We start from the raw sequence: 18,253 nt of genomic DNA, 5'->3' as shown, positions 1-18,253 counted from the left end.
ATGTTTTTTTTAATATTACAGGTGAATGAAATGGCTTCGACTAGAAGATCTTGCAAAAATAAGCCTGACGTATTCTGCTACATCTGCGGTGAATACACCATTGTACCTAAAAGGGATCAAGTCACAACTTTCATAAAGTGTGCTTACCAATCTTATTTTGGTATTAATTATTATATTTTGTGAGAAGATCAAATTTTTCAAAATCAAATTAGCAAAAAAACACCTGACCTGATTGAGAAAAACAGATGTCATTTTTGGATTTAGCGGTGCAAAATGGTCCTAATTCAGTTGAAAAAACCTAGACAACTTGCAAAAAACGTTTTTTGTAACCCAGTGTCATAAAAAAGATGGTTTATATAGATTCATGTCTATTGAACTAACTGTACCAATTTGTCAAAGGTGGAAGGGAAATGTAACAGGAAGTGAATATTTATTCTGAGTTTCTCATCCTAATATGGGATAAATCAGCATAGCATTAGCATAGCATTAGCATAAATGTAGTCATCTTTGAGTGTCCAAAGAAGCCCTATGTAAGTGTGATATATTATTATTATTATTATTATTATTATTATTATTATTATTGTTGTTGTTGTTGTTATTGTTATTATTTATTTATTTATTTTGCACTATTATAAATTAGCCTGGAGCCGTATATTCATATCCTCAAGTCATCTGCAGATACGCTATTGTATATCCAGTATGTGCATGTATAGGACTGGTTGCTCCCTTATATTCATTCATGATTCCTATCATTTCAAAGAAGCCGGTAATGTATGTCCTGATGGCCCCAGTGAAGGACACAAACTCAAACGTATTGGTCCAACGATAGAGAGCAGTAATGTTCTTCTGTATAAGTGCTGATAGAGGTCATGACCTCATGCAGGTTCTTTCTTCTCCACCCACATTGGAAATACAAATGAAATCATGTTAGAACCCCCTACTTAGACTCGGTGGAAAATCACTAAAAAGGATCATTATGTTAATGATTCGGGAGGCCTAGGACTACAATGAGCTGTGCTGCAATTTAACTGGATTCCAACCGAGTCATCTCAACTTAAATTGGACTTCCTAAGTGGATACGCCTCAAGTTTACCTTAAGTGGTCGGTTAGAAATGTTAGCAGAATCAGGATTATAATAAACCCTTCGAAAAAAAGACCGTCGGTCTAAATATTGTCCATTTTACCAGTATGATTTGTCTCAAGTGACTGTTAAGGCAGTACATTTGATATGCCTTTAGTATCGGTGTGTTCAAGGAATAAAACATCACAATGGATTTGTTGCTGGTATTATTTGGGCCATCGTTATTGATATTCTGTTCATGTTTTCTTTTCTTATATTTCTCATTTAATAGGTCTTACTTATTTTATTTTATTTTATCTTAATTTTTTTTCTCTCTCTTCATCTTTCTGCCCAGTTTACTCAGTTCTGGTTCTAGTTATTGTTACCATTATAATTATCACCATGGTTGGTATTGTTGGTATTGCTGATATTTTCTTGTGAGGGTCTTCGCCACCTTCTTCTTCCTTTTTTTCCCCCTTCACTCTTTCCTTTCTCTTCTCCCCCTTTCTTCTCCTCCCACCTGTTCCTTCATGTCAGGTCCAGCATCGAAATGTGGTTCAACAAAACTCATAATAAAGACAGTAGAGCAGTGTTTTTCAACATTGGGGTCAGGACTCCTCATGGGGTCGCCTGGAATTCAAATGGGGTCGCCTGAAATTTCTAGCAATTGATAAGAAAAAAAAACCCAACAACTTACTAATAAAAAAATATATGGTGAGTTGACAGAGACAATCACAATATATAAAAGACACGACAAACTCTGAAGCTGAAACTGAAGCACTGTGGTTCTGTTTATATTTACATTTACATTTATCCATTTGGCAGATGCTTTTTTCCAAAGCGACTTACAGGGGAAAAACCAAAAAATGAAAGAAAATTAGATTAAAATATAGATTAAAAACATGAAACAGCTGTACCTGTTGCAAACCCTGTTGTACAGAAGAATAAAAAGCAAAATGACAGACTAAAAATACAAGAATAAATTAAAAGACACATAAAAGCAGCTGTACACTTAAAAACAGTGAAATAAAAATACCAAGTAAAAACAACAGAATAGACATGAAAATACATTTAAAACAGAATGCTTGAAAGTGCTAGGACAACAGTTGCTCTCTATGGGTTATCTGTCAAATGTTCATTGTGGTCAGTTTCAGATGCTGCAGCTCTTTCATAATTCATAGTTTGAGTTATTGTTTGTTCAGTATTAATTGTCAGCCTTGTAAATCCAAGCTGGACTGATTGTACATATCCTGACCAAGGAAATTAAAATTCTCACTTTGCGCAGTAATCTACACCTGGCTTTTCTGCCTCCGTCCATAATAAAATACATGATATAGACTAAATGTCGTCTAAAATTAATGTTTATTTGCAACATAGTATGGCAAACTATTACATGATCAAAAACAAATTAATTTTAGCAAAAAAAAAAAAAAAAAAAGTCTCTGTTTTGAATGTCTGAAATGCCAGAAATTTGTGATGTTAAAATGGGGTCACTAGCCAGAAAAGGTTGGAAACCGCTGCAGTAGAATATTAAGGGTAGCCTCGTATACTTTATGAAGTTTCCCTTGGCGAAGCAAATTTGTTCAGCACTAAAAGGCATCCAGACTACCATTCTGCTGTTATGATGCTGGTCAAGACAAGTTAAAAAAAAAAAAGAAAAGAAAAAAAAAAAAAAAAGACTAAAACATCACAAGACACTTTTCAACCAAGTACACAAACTATACCCCAAACTTGTCATTGCAAGATGTAGAAGAAAAAGCTCTTTGCACTAAACAGCCAGACTGAACACTCATACAAAACAGAACAAGTTTTTCTCTGAAAAGTAACTGGTGAAACACTGTCCATGTGTTCCATCACTGCGACTTGGAAATACATACAGAAAAAAGCTAAAAAGACAAAACATAAATTAAGGAAAAAATCTCACAATTCTCACAACAAATATAGAAAAAGTTGTGGGAAACAAAAAGTAGAGATGACAATGTGTGAACCATCTGATGCTGCATAAACAGCCAGAAAGAACATACGAAAAAGATCTGAGCTGACATGGTTAGAAAAAATAAAAATAAAAGTACTGTACAACAAGTTTATCCCACCTCATCACGTTTTTTCCAATATTCTCTGTGCACCAGCTTTATACACTTAGGTGTTTTCTTAATTTTTACTGACCTCCCTCCTTGTAGTATCTCCAGTTTTATTCATTTATTCATATTCATTCATTTAGACAAACTAAACAACATTAAGATAAAGGATAACTCATTTTGATAGAATGATAGTATTTTATTACTGAAGAACTTGGGAAATTTACAATATTATATCACCAAAAAGGAAGAATAGTATTAATAGTAAAACAAAATCATAATAATAAAAAAAAAAGCAAAGACATTAGAGCAGCAAAATATAAAAAAAAAAAAAAAGAAAAAAAAAAAAGAAAATGTAAGACAAGAGCAATAAGTATAAGGAAATTAAACCATAAACACTTGGGAAAAAGCTCTTTTGTAGAAACCAGGGCACTTACACAACATATACAGCACAGCAGTGTACCTAAAAAGCAGACAATAAAAAGAACCTGTTGAATATGGAGAGAAGGAAGAGCCTGTGCAGACGTTCCTTCACACAGAGCAGTCAAAATATTCACTTCCTGTTACATTTCCTTTCCACATTTTTTTGATAAATTGGTACAGTTAGTTCAAGAAACATGACTCTATATAAACCATCTTTTTCATTATATACAGTGCTATGCAAAAAATGTGTGCACGTGTTTCAATACTTTCTATATCCTCCTGAGACCCAGGAAAGTGAAAATGTTAGCTTTTTTTTTTACATTAACCTGTTTAACCCTGACCATATTTTCAGGGGAAAAACGCCTAAACAGACATACCCAAAGTAAATGAAGAATTACTTCACAATAATAAGGTTCATATGGATGTTCTTGGTGTCTATGGACATTTAGAGACCTCACAGAATCTATTCCCATTGTCTAAAATATTGTATGTATTACTATGCCTGAGTAAACTGTAACAAACTTAAAGAGAAATTAGAATTTTTTATCCTCGCCTGTTTTTTTGACGGCTGAATTGACGATGATATGCATAAATTAATTGTTTGTATCGGAGATTTTTAATAGCGTATATTTCACCCCACAAAGATTAAAAATCATGTTTGAACATTAAAGTTTGCACTAAAATACACTTTTGATGTACTTTTATTAACATTAGGGTCTAAACTTTGAGCAAAAGTTGAAAAAAACTTTCATTGTCTTGATTTATTATATTTTTTATAGTAGATGAATATTAATATAATTTTTTCGGCCCACGGGCGGGCTGATAGGGCTAAAGGGGTTAGTTAAAGAGTTGTCTTGATTGGAATCGATCAAACAAATCTGATTCATGGAGGCCCCATATTAGAACATATAGGACTTCAACAGTTTGTGACTGATGTCCTGGTCCCGAATACCTCCATCAAAGGTTTTATGGTTTTCAAAACTGTTTTGACACTATTAGGCAGGCGGTAATGTTATGTTCCCACAAAGGGCTGACAGGGTTGAGATCTGTCCTTAAAAAAATACGTTCCCATGACTGAGTTGTGTTTAATGTGGTGGAAATCATCACTGGAACTCAAGCCCCTTTCTGGTTGCAAGAAAAGAAAACTTCAATAAAGACGGTGTGATTTTTCTTGAACACCGGAAACTGATTCAATTTAATTATCAGTGTGGCACAAAGTGGAGTGACAGGTTTAAATGACATGAAATAAATGTAACCGTATTTTCAGATGTGAGAATTATTCTGAGGTCGATGACCACCCACCTTTAAATGACATGTTCAGAAAAGCTGCCATTGACTCTGTCATACAATAGTTCTATGTGTTTCCAGAACTACTTACTGGAGTGTAGTATTGTATTTGGATGTATTTGAGTGACTTATCCATTATTCAAGTGCCCTATGGCTATGATGTGAGAAAACACAGAGGATAAGATGGTGATAAATCACTTTAACTCTATAACGCCAAACGTATGGCATTGGATATATGAGTTTTGAAGCCCTCTGCACGATCAGTGTGATATTTTTTTTCTTGAAAAACCTGATGTATACAATTAGATACATGCAATACACAGATAATCCACTAAGGGGGAATTTGTTCATCAGAGGCCTTTCCAGTGACACTACAAGATTGTCATTAGTCGCTTTTCCATTGACCCTCAAACTGCGCAAATATAACTTGTGCATAAAAATTTACCTAATGGAAAAATGACAATTTCGCCAAAACTCTCATTTTTTGTTTAAAAGTTTTTGCGCTGGCAAGAGGTGGTTTTTCGGGTGTAGCATAAATGGTATGTCACTCAAAACTGCAATGGAAAGACCTTTTTCGCAACTAGAGTCAGGTGAATTAAAAACCGGATGTTGACGTACATTTCAACAAGTGAAGAAGAAGAAGAAACAAATCATATGTGGACACAACAGTACGGAGCCCGGGAAGGGACATGAAGAGAAAAAAATTTATTACGTTCTAACGCAATAGTTCAAAAGTATTGCGTTATAATGCAATAGTTTTTGCGTTATAACGCAAAGCTATTGCGTTATAACGCAAAAGTATTGCGTTATAATGCAATAGTTTTTGCGTTATAATGCAAAAGTATTGCGTTTAAACGCAAAAGTATTGCGTTATAACGCAATAGTTTTTACATTGGGATCTGCATTCGGGATCGGACAGGTCGTCAGGTCAGACACACCTGTACCTGCAGTCCTGTGCCCTATGCATGTGTAGTTCAGATGACCGTAACTCTGTCATTATTTGTCCGATCAGAAAAATTCCAACGGTTTCTGAAACCTGAGACTCTGTGCTTTATGGACATTCTCGGGTCAGTGCGAAAATTTCACGGGCACCTGTCCTAGAAGACGCAAAATAAGCCATTCGGTGACTGGGGACGCACACAGCAGAGCGGATTCACGGAGCGAAGAACCGGAGCGCACAACTTAGTGGATAACGGATTAGATCTAGTTTTGGAAAATGTAGGCAAGACAGATATCCCAAGTCCCATGACCCCCCTGGAGGTTTACGGATGGATTTGTGACCGAAGGAGCGACTGATGGAGCAACATCTGAAGAAGAAAGGTAAAGTTCACCCAGTTCCATTTAGTGGATTTTCTACATGACTGAAGCACTGTCTGGTTTTTTCTATGGAGTTTTTACTTGTTTCACTTTAGTATATGTGTAAACTGACGCTTATACTACATCGTGGTTTTATAGAATAAAGTACGAACCGTGTAGAGTATGTGTTAGTTTGGAGTATGTTGGACTTTCTGTGCGTAAAAGTGCGCATGACGCTCTCCAAAATAAGAGCGCATACGCTGATGTTCGGTGACTTTTTTTCTTCAATAGTACAATTTGACCTTGTTTTGTTTGTCTAATACATTGTTCTATGTGTGTTATTTTTCCATGTGTCCACCGGTAGTTACATTCAAGGATGAAGAGAGAGAAGTCACGGTGATGCGCAAAGGCTCTGGTGATGAGAGCAGAGACTGAAGACAGTCCACACACAGATGAAGGACGGAGGAAGAGCCTGATGATGATCAGTCCAAAAACCACAGACATTCAACACATCCACAGGAGGACGGACTTTTGGTTTCAACAGACTATTTTCCATGTGCAGACTGTGCCATAGGAGCACTGCCTGGATCAGAGCTGTGAACTGACACAACTGTTTCTGCAGAACCACGAACATGAAGGAACTCTGCAGCCACAGAACGGACAAATGCCCTGTGTGTGTGTGTGTGTGTGTGTGTGTGTGTGTGTGTGTGTGTGTGTGTGTGTGTGGTGTGTGGTGTGTGTGTGTGTGTGGGGGGGGGGACACACCTGTAGAGTTTGGATTTTTACCCTGTTTTTGCACAATAAAAGGAAAATACTCACACAGCTTGTTTTAAACACTTTTTATACTTTTAAAGTTCATATTTAACTTTCAAATGTTGTATCCATGTCTAATTTCAGTGTTTTTCTGCTAAAACTAAAAAAAAAAAAAAAATAATTCCGTTCTTGTGTTTTATGTCATTTTAAATTGTTATTACAGTATTAAAACAAATAGTCATTGCAATATTGAACGTTCGAAGTGGTCTGCAAAAATTGACAAAACGACTCAAAGCATATTTTCCGACCTTTTTATGATCAAAATAAGAAAACCAGTCCAGGTGGACCATCTGAGGCTCAGGAGTATAAAGGATTTTAATACAATGCGCACATCCTCCTTCTCATGCGCAGATCATTCACACTTGGCGCACATCCATCTGTATCCATGAAGCTGCACACAGACGTGAAGCTGGGCAAATAGGAATTTAATTCAAAAACCGTTGGAATTTTTCCGATCGGACTAATAATGAAAGAGTTATGGTCATACTACACAGGACAGGGGGGCGTGTCAGACCTGGCACGGTCGAACCCGAACTGGATTACAATGTATTATGTACGGACCTCAATCAAGAGAGAGCATATATGATTGCGTTATAACGCAAAACTATTGCGTTATAACGCAATACTTTTGCGTTATATCGCAATAGTTTTTGCGTTATAACGCAATAGTTTTTGCGTTATAACGCAATACTTTTGCGTTATAACGCAATAATTTTTATTTTTTGCATGTCCCCTCCCGGGCTCCGTACAACAGGAACCCCAATCATTTTTTAATTTAGTACGAGATAGAGGGGTAATATATAATAATAATAATAATAATAATAATAATAATAATAATAATAATGATAATAATAATAATAATAATAATGAATATATCTGTAAATTAACACCATATCTACGTTTGTCACCATGTTTATGGAATGACTTCTTGTATCATCTCGTGATAATAAATAAACAAATCATCGCATTTGTTATTTAATGGAAAAAACAACATTATGCACTTCTGTTTTTTTTGACATTTAGTAAATATTGGTAAAGTTTTGGGCATATGTCCAATGGAAAAGCGACTTGTTATGATGGAGGAAGAACTTTGCCTAAATTATGCTTTTGTTTGTTCAAAATAATTATATTTGAGCACTGAGACCTGACGTATCAAATATGATACAAAATTGAAACTCATACATGGAAATGGATTTTTTCTTTTTTTTTTGGTTGTTCAGAAGGACCAATAAAGGCTCCAGTTTCAAAGAACTGGGATTTTCTGTCAGTGATTTAATGGTTCAGGCTTTACAGGGTTAAGAACGATTAGATTGAGAGAAAAAAATCCTTTTGAGGTCCACATGAAAGTAGTTCTTGGTCTTTAAGGTTCAATTATAGATGACCATTATTTCTAATATATTATTATTTCTCAATGGTCCATAGGGGCTAATGGTTCATAAATTATAGAGGTTGTAAAATATGGCATAAATACAGTGCTGGAAAAAGTTCTTAAATCTTTTTTCTTTACCTAATGCAGCCGTATTTGTCACAGATTATTTGTAGGTTGTACTTGTGTGACTGTTTTTTCTGCTTATTTTTTAGTAGACCTTGTTTTGGGTTAAAATCTGTTTTCATTTCCTGTTCTGTTTTGTGAGGAGATAAACTGAACAGTGATAAGGAAGTAACAGAATGTTAAGGTTTTTATTTTATCATATCACCTGTGGGCATCAATACCCTTGCTGTAAAAAGAGATAATGCACGCATAGGTGAAAAGTAAAACTGGCCACTGACGTAACACTTGACCTTTCATCTTATTGGCCCGGTGTCTTTGTAAAATGCTTAATGCTTGTGGTCTGTTGTCTCAGTGTCTTTCCACATGTAAAAATATACTTGCGTCAACCCCAATTAAGTGACTTCTTTGTTTTCACCCAAATTGTGTCCAGAATGCTAGAAACCTTCTGATAATAGACACCAAGCATGGATATAAAACAGATAAATATCATAAAGCACGCACACCTCTGACACTTTTTGTCAGGTTTGCATTACACAAGTGCTCACACTGCAAAAATCCAAATCTTACCAAGTGTATTTTTCTCATTTCTAGTCAAAATATCGCATCACACTTAAAATAAGACATGAAGAGTAACTTTTCAGTGAGATATAAGAACTTATTTTTAGACCAGAAATGAGAAAAATACACTTGGTACGACTTTGTTTTTTGCAGTGTAGTGCTTTTCTTTAAAATGGTCTGCACATAAATCCATCTATTCTTGACTTCCTGCCTCTTTTGTTTGCCAGGTGGACGTTTTGCTTCGGCAGAGTATCAACCCCATTAGCCTTCCTGCTCTTTCAGCCATTGTGGTGTTAAATGACACTGTTTTGTGGACTGGAAACTTTGGAAAGAGGAACGGCAGTGACCCACTCTCAGGACCCCCCAATGAGTACACAATTTATAGGTGAGTGCCACACTAATGCATCTATTTCACTGACTTTTTTTTTTTTTTTTTTAACTTTTGATGCTGTGTCTGGAAATTTACATCCTTCCCATGTCTGAGATACAGCCCCCATCCCCCTCTCAACATCAAGCCAAACCTCTTGTACATACCATCTATTGGCACAATGGACAGTTTAACATCATGTCACTTGTTTCATGATTCATTCTTAGTTGATGGATTTATTTAAAAGGTCATAGTGTTAACATCAGCTGTGTTTCCTTTGCCACATCAATGGCAGCAGTCATTACTGCTCATTATCAGTTTTCCCCATCTTCATTTCTGTTGCAGCAGCTGCAAATATACAAAATGTCCAGAAGGTCAAACTTTTCCCAATACAGAATGGACATTTTTTAAAGAACACATACACTCTGGATATAAATATAATCTACTGCAGGTAAAGCAGCACATCTACAGTTCCTGACAGTGCTCCTTTTGCCCCTCAGTTCTCAATAATTACTGTTAAAAAATCTAAGTACCATCTGCAGAAAGAGGCAGAGTGTTTAAGACAAAAGTCATAAAAGGAGTCATAACCTTTCACCTATAGGTTGGGTAAAGCTCAACACAAAGGATAAAATACAGCCATTGTACATGTGTGCTAACAATATTAAAATAATTGTAATTGGTTGTTTAAAAAAAAACTAGTTTTTTTTTTTTTTTTTTGCTTTTTTTTCAATAGGGAAGAGGTGGTTGGGGTGAATAATTGCTCAGCAAACAAGAAAAGCACTCGGAGAGCGCAGACCTCCACCAAGACAGATCTGCCTCCCCTGATCACCACCAAAATTTAATAATTTCTTCCTTGTGCCAGTATTAACATTTCCTGAAAATTTCCTGAAAATCCATCCTTAACTTTTTGCGTTATCTTGCTAACAAACAAACAAACAAACACACAAAGCAAAGTGATGACAATACCTCCTGGTGGAGGTAATAAAATGTATTAGCTAGGTTAGGGAGGAAAAAAATCATGGCTGTGTTGAAATATTAAATTACACTTAACATTAAAATACTAACTTACTTTTCAGTAATAAATTAAGCCCTGTTATTTTTTTCAAGAACATTAGATGTGACTTCTTGTTTTAAGATATTTTAGAATTAAAACTCCACAAAACAACAGGCTTGCATATCAAAATAATGAAAAAAGGAAAACGATATGCACATCCAAAATTAGAGGTGTGCAGGATCCCAAAAAGTTAAACATGAAAAAATAAAGGAAGGTCCTTTATTAGGTTGTGCGGACCTTCCTTTATTTTTTCTTGCATATCAAAATGTAATGCTGACTTCTAACTTCAAGATGAATTTTTCTTTAAGGGAGTTATCACAATTTATTATCATATTATCCTCAGCATTTTGCATTTGTCTGTGAAAATCAGTTCTTTTCCTGTATTTAATTTACTGATCATGCACATGGTGATTAAAATCTCATTAGAATCTCACTAAATTCAAAGGTCATTATTTTAAAAAATGAGAAAATTTAAGAAAAAGTGAATTAATAAGCAAAATATATTATTAAGTGAACATAAAATTACATGGGTTCTGCTGTTGCATCAGTGTTGCAGTAAATGACAGAGTTTCCACGCTCACTGCGGAGTCTCTGAACGTCCAGATGGATCATATCTGAGGCCCCTGAAAAGCTGAGAAACGGCATTTTATCTGAATTATTTAGACGTATTAACAGGATTAGTGGTTGAAAAGTTATATCAGTAGATTGTTGTTTAGGTCTTTGAGGGTTAAAGATGTAAGAATCAGTAATTGATCATTACAGTGAGTAGTAAACAGCTAATATGATTTTTTTTTTTTTTTTTTTTTAATAAATTATTCAAGGATTGCTACCACTATATGTACGTACTATGATATCGGACCAGAAAACATCTGCAGCATAACAGCACATAACAGCATTCAGTCGACAGCTGATGGAAACTCCATTTCATAGTAATGACAGGCTCCTGGTCTCTGCACACTGTGGAACACATTGAACTAGGATGTAACATTATATATACATAAAGCCTGATTGAACTCTTTCACATGTACTGTAATTGCTCTGACACATTTTGCTGAAAGGACGGGGCTCCATCTATGTAATACCTCTAAAATATCGTTCCATACAAGCACACATCGTCACTATACTGAGCTTTCAACAGGAGCACTGTTTTTTTTTTTTAATCACCCTCTTCTTGCTCTCCGGGCTCCATCTGTAACATCGTAAGTCAAAGATGGCTTGAAAACCCTGCAAGAAATAACACTTGAACACTATCCATCTGCTAGCATTGCTGCACTTGAGGGACAAAGTGAAAGGACAAGGAGCGTTGGATCGGGATTGCATTCATGGACTGCTGCTTCTTCATCGCACTGAAGTTTGGATCATATGTGACGTCTTGTCAAAGTGCTTCACAGACCGCTGAAAAGATGGCACAAATAACTGCGCTTATCATGCAATATTCATTTTGTTTCATTAATTATTGAAAAAATAATGCAGATTCATCATGCTCTGTGATGCCCCTGAACCTCAAGACATGTTCCATCCACAGAAGCTTTGGAAACATGATGGAGGTAGATGACACTGGGAGGGACCTCAGCTCTAAAAGGAGGCCAATATGACAAATGTTATAGTTGTAACACCGCTGATAGCCACTAATAATAATAATAATAATAATAATAATAATAATAATAATAATAATAATAATACTAGCTTTATTTATATAGCACCTTTAAAAACAAAGTTTACAAAGCTCTTTGACAGGAAAAGCAAAAGGGCACAACAGCAGGATACAAGATGCAAGTAAAGACACCAAAACAGAAGCAACACAATAAAAGAGATATGTACACTGTTAAAAACAAAACAAAACATAAAAGTACTCTTAAATAACAAAAAATAACCATCTCATAAAAATACGGTAATTTTCCTTAATTAAAATACAGTTTTTTGCCCTACCTTTACATGAAATGTTGCTTCTTTTTTTTTTTTTTTACTTTGTAATGTTTTATAAAGAATATTTACATGTATTAAAACAATAAAATTACCTATAAATATATGTACATAAATAATTTTCAATGAGACTAAGTTGTACAATCCACTGATAAAACCTGTATTTGGACAGTTTATCAGTGCTTATACATGTTATACATTCACAAAAATATATTTATTCAACATTTTTGTTGTGAAACCTCCTGTAATTACACAAGATATTTGTCAATTAAAAAACAAGTCTTGTTAAACTTACAGAACAAATACTTCTTTTACGGTTAATTGTCAGTAATTTTATCTCATTTTATTATTATTATTATTATTTTTTTTTTTTACAGTATTAAACTTTAAATTAACAATTTAATCTCATAAATAGAAAAGACATATTCGTGAAATTACAATACATTTGCAAATGTATTTTAACTGTGTTTTTCTGTGAAAAAAGAAAAAAACGTCTTTTAAAAAATGGAAATTTTCTGTTTATTCACAGTTACAGTTTTTTCGTGTTATTTTACATTTGACATGTAAAATCAGTCTATTTTTGTCATTTCATTGATATTTTCTTGTATTTTAAAAATACATGAAAAATCTGTAAAATAAACGGTGAAAATTCTGTTAAATTACAGCTTTTTACAGTGTGCCTCCCAAGGGCCGGACTGGACCCTTTGGCGGGCCGGGTTTGGCCCCCGGGCCGCATGTTTGACACCTGTGCTCTAGTCTGTACATCTACAGCGGAGTGTACGATTCCTGGTCTGTTAACTGTTCAGATGGGGTTATTGGCATTTCACCCACTACCAAAATCATATAATCCTCAGTGTTAAAGGACGTCAGTCACCTGTGGCTCTCTGCACTGTCATGTGTTAATAGTTATAACAGATGCACACTCTATTCATCATTCAGTGAGATAGCATAGTGTGCATTAATACAGTGTTTCCCAACCTTTTTGAGCCACGGCACATATTTTACATTAGAAAAATCACAAGGCACACCATCAAACAAAAATGTCACAAAAAGTATATTTATTGAAATATAATGCAAATCTAGTGTCCATTTACTTACTCAGTGCTAAACCTGGAGCTGTTTAGTTGAACACAAAGCTGATATTCTTGCAGGAATCGAAGAAAAACACGCACAAATCTTCCTCAACAGCTCTGAGGGTACGTTTACACGGCAATACTAGGATCTAATTCCGAAAAGATTTCTCCTTTGCGTTATAAAATCATTCCGCGTTAAGACGAAGCCGCTATGATAACGATCTGTGTTAACATGAGTCCACGAGGACAGCAGAATACGCTTTAGTGGCCATGCCAGACCAGTAGCTGGCGATCTCCTAACTGTCCTTCTTCGATGGTACGTTAGGGATTGACTCAGGCATTGGCGAATATAAGAAATGCATCTCCGCTGGTAAGAGTGTAGACGCAGTAAGTCTAACTTTTGGTGGAGAAGCAACAGCAAACTGAGCACAGTTAGCAGCACGTATGTTGTTCTGAAACCGACCATTGTTGTTGTGGTTGTTCCTTCTTTTTCTGCAGCTTTATTGTGTCATAGAGGCTGGCAAACCAGCTTGGAGGTGCATTACCGCCACCAACTGGCCTGGAGTGGGTTAACTGGCGGTTCTTGGCTGCGCGTGCATGCGGTGACGTCATATTTTACCCCGAAACACTCCGATTCGCGTAAACAATGAAATGCGGAGCGTATCGATAACATTCCACCCTGGGCCCTGGTATCAAAAGTTTCCGGATTCAGGCACTCTAGGCACCGTTTCCATGTTAACAGAAGGCTAATCCGCGATGAAATCTTCCCGGAGTCGACTGAATCCTACGCCATGTAAACGGCCCCTGAGTGTCTCTCTGTTTTCGAGGGGGTGAGTGAGGGGGTGAGTGGGGGGGCACATTGGGAACAAGAATGATGAGAGGGGTATCTCAGCGACCCCTCAGATAGACCCCGGATTGAGGTCTGTTGTATAATAGTATGGGAGGCATATACCCCCCCCATCCCAACCAAGGTTATTATCATTAACGAAAACTAACGAAATGAGGAAAACTAGAATTGAAAAAATATTTTTGTTAACTGAAAAAAAAATAAAAAACTATAATTAAAAGAAAAAAAACATAACTAACTGAAACTGCATTGTGTACTTATAAAACTAACTAAACGTATAAAAATTATGGATAAAATTCCCTTCGTTTTCATTTTTGTCAATGTCGGATTGGTATGAAATTAATTTATTTCACTCCAACAATTTTAGCTGTTGGCGCCATACAGCACTTACCGGTCCGTCAGTTGGTTTAGAGTCGTCTTCTGGTCACCACTCTACCTGGAAACATGGAGACTAAAGCAGCAGAGTCCTGTATGGGATTTATGTGAATACAAGGAAGAGAAAAGATATGAAAAAACTAAAACTAATACTAAAACTAAACTAAAATTAAGCATTTAGAAAAAAAACAAAAACTAATAAAAACTTGCAAACCTGCTCTAAAAACAAATTAAAACTAACTGAATTAGAGAAAAAAAAAAAGTCAAAACTAAATAAAACAAGTGCTCAGAAAATGCAAACCTCCGTCAAGCACCCCGAACAGCGTGCATGTGTGGATTGACTATTTCTTTTTAAATTAAACAGTTTCAAGGTTGTTCCATACAGCAGAAAAAGTTGAAGCTTGGTACCAGTCATGTGTATGTCAAATTATATTAGATTCCAATCAATATTTGTTGAGTTATAATGAAAAATGTGTTGTAAATGGGATTTTCAATGTTAAATGTAAATGTCCACAGAGTCCACATTCCACAGTGGATGTGGATGATTTTGGGCCAGATACAAGATATTGTTCTAAGCTACAGGTGGATCAAATTGGAGGCTAATCAGAGTCGTTTTGAATTTTTTATGAATTTTCAAAAATTGCTCAATGATGAGAGATAGGAAAATAGTAGATTTTGTGACCTTGCTGTGACCTTGAACTTTGGCCTACTTGGACCAAAATTTAAAGGGTTGGTCCCAGGGCCGAGGCCTATCTGTGGGTAAAATTTGGTAAAGATGGTTGGAATAGTTTTCCCGTAAAGTTGCTAACAAACAAACAAACAAACATGCAAACAAACAAACACAAAGCAAAGTGATCACAATACCTCCTGGCAGAGGTAACTAAACTATAATGAAAAAGTCCAAAACTATTATATCCTTGACCCCAACCCAATACCTGGGGTTCGTGGGTAACCTGCTAATCTGTGCATCACTAATGAGGGGGGCTTTATCAACAGAACGCACCGCCAGTTCACTTTCACTTTTATTTTGTGAATGGAAACAGCAGACTGTTGTTGTAGAGTGGATCATTGGTGCGTGCAGTCGTATGTATCTATAATCATTCTGCTCACTTACACCAATCAGGTGAAACTGGATAATTTTCCACGGCACACCTGATGACTTCTCACGGCACACTTATGTGCTGGTTGGAAAACACTGTACTAATGTATGAAGTAGGGGTTTAGTGATCGCGTCCCTCCTCGAGTATTATGTGCTTAATTTCACATTCTCAAGTGGAGCAGGACACATACTTTGTCACCATCTTTGACACTATTACTTTGTGAAAGAGAAATGATAAGTGAAGTCATTTTGTAACCTTGTATCTTGTGGCATAACTGTTCCTCATCATCATATTCTGAGTGTTCTCCTCCAAGATTCCATTCATGAGGCACAGGTGTTGAACTGTTTGACAAATATGAAAATGACGTGAATCAAGTGCTACGGCCTTCGCAGTTTGCAGAGCGCAATCAATTTTTTTTTGTTTGTTTTTAAAAGAAAAACACACTTCAGTTAGAGTAAGGTTGAGTTAGTACATTCACCAACACAGCCTCTGGATTATCAAATCTACTGCTGCTCTGAGCATGATGGCTCTCTGGTAGTCGATCAATGGATGTGACTGAACGTATGGACTGAACCGGGGGTGAGATTGAACCTGGTTCAATGGGCGTCACTGAAACCAAGGTGGTTCTGCAGCGAGCACCCTCTCAAACTCTGGAACTCCTTGCCACCGGAGCTCAGAAATACCACTTCACTCCCTCTCTTCAAATCCAAACTCAGAACCCATCTGTTTAGGACTGTTTTCTCTTTGTGAACACAATACCACTGTGCAATTTTTAACCTGCCTTTTGCTTTTTAGTCTGTTTTATTGCTTGTTTTATACTCTCCTGTTTTACTGTACGATGTCCTTGAGTGCCATGAAAGGCACCTATAAATAAAATGTATTATTATTATTATTATTATTATTATTATTATTATTATTATTGTTGTTGTTGTTGTTGTTGTTGTTGTTGTTGTTGTTGTTATAAAACAGACTTCTAAGGGAAAAAACAAAGAAACATGTCACTGCCTTAGGTGGAAAAGTGAATAAGTCAACCAATCAGATGTGTAGCATCTTATGACACCTGATTGTTTTTATAAATAGTTGGATATAGTTTTCTGAGTTGGAAAATGGGTTCATTTAACATATTTGTGGCATCATATTGTAACAGCAGATATGTTTTATAAATAGCTGTATATAGTTTTCCTAAAAATTGCCTGTATTTAGAATAGAATATATCTTTATTGTCATTGTGCATTGTACAACGAAATGAACCCTTTCATGCATAGTGGACACTACAGTGAACAGTTATTCAAAGCTTCTTGTATATTCATGGATTTTGTTGTTTTAGTTCCATATCAGCCAACACAGCGGACACTAATGCATCATCCCATACACTGGGATTCATACCATTTCTGTAACTTTGCTGTTACCGAGAAACCTGATCTGCAGTAACATGTTTAGTGTAAATCAAATGGTAATTTTTAGACTGTAATTAATATTTTTTTTGTTGTTGTTTGTTTTTTTGTTTGTTTTTTTAAACAAAAAGGGTTTTTTTGTATATTATCTCCGTAAAGTCAGTAATAGCTAGTATTAAAATACGTTAAACGTGAGAAAACATCCGATTAGCAGCTTTAAAAATGTTTTCATGTCATTGTTTTAATATACCTTTCTGATATTGAGTTTTAAATACATGTTTTTTTGCTTCAAAATTTAAATGCACGGTGTAGCTGAGTGGACATTTTTGTAACTCCATGAAAAAAAAAAAACCTCAATCGCATTATTTTTTTCAGGAGGAATAAAAACACTCAAGAAAAAAATTTGACTAAAGGTTCACATAATTCATGCATGAAAGGGTTAAAAAGTGCGATCCTAAAAGGAACATTCATCTGACATAAAAAAAAAAAAAAAAAACACAGACACAAAACCACACTCACATAATAAATAGATTAAGAAATAAAAACACACAGACACAATCACATTCTATTGCATCTTTTAGCAGCATTAAGTGCATTTACTGCAACTATTTACATGTAAATAGTTGAATATAACGCTGTTGTTTGCTAAATTTGTAATTTTTTTTTTTATGTTTCAATTGATATTCATTCTGTTTATATTTATATCATGCTTCAAGTGATAAGAATGGTCAGCTCTGCGATGAACTGGTGACATGTCCAGGGTGTATCCCGCCTTTGCCCACAAGTAGCTGGGACAGGCTCCAGTGACCCCCGTGACCCTAATGAGGATGAAGTGGGTTCAGAAAATGAATGAATGAAATGAATGAAGTTCTAAGAATGGTTCCTTCAACATGTTTTTGGTGAAAAACAGTACAGAATCTAACTTTTTCCTACTCGGGTTTCATGTTTTTTTGTCTGATTTTAGCTTCAGTGCGTTAATACAGCATATCAAATGAAAAAAAATAACTATAAAGTCACACAGGTGAGGTTGTGCTGAAGAAAAGACACCAAAAAAAGGCAAGGTAAACAGGTTTTTAAATGAGAACTATAAAGGCAGAATCAAAAGTATTCAAA

The 18,253-nt window shown here is 35.6% G+C and overlaps 1 protein-coding gene across 3 annotated transcripts in view; it reads left to right on the top strand.

Moving 5' to 3' along the window:
• Positions 1-18,253, top strand: part of lactbl1b (lactamase, beta-like 1b) — a 74,201-nt gene that overhangs the window by 33,948 nt on the left and 22,000 nt on the right. For all 3 annotated transcript variants that reach the window (XM_030134444.1, XM_030134443.1, XM_030134445.1), the window contains one exon: positions 9,235-9,392. In XM_030134444.1, the coding sequence (XP_029990304.1) occupies positions 9,235-9,392 (158 nt within the window). The remainder of the gene's footprint in view (positions 1-9,234; positions 9,393-18,253) is intronic.

Source organism: Sphaeramia orbicularis, chromosome 5 (genome assembly GCF_902148855.1).
Source record: "Sphaeramia orbicularis chromosome 5, fSphaOr1.1, whole genome shotgun sequence".
Taxonomy (NCBI): domain Eukaryota; kingdom Metazoa; phylum Chordata; class Actinopteri; order Kurtiformes; family Apogonidae; genus Sphaeramia; species Sphaeramia orbicularis.
Note: the sequence above shows the minus strand (reverse complement) of the source record. Positions and strands in the feature narration are given on the sequence as shown.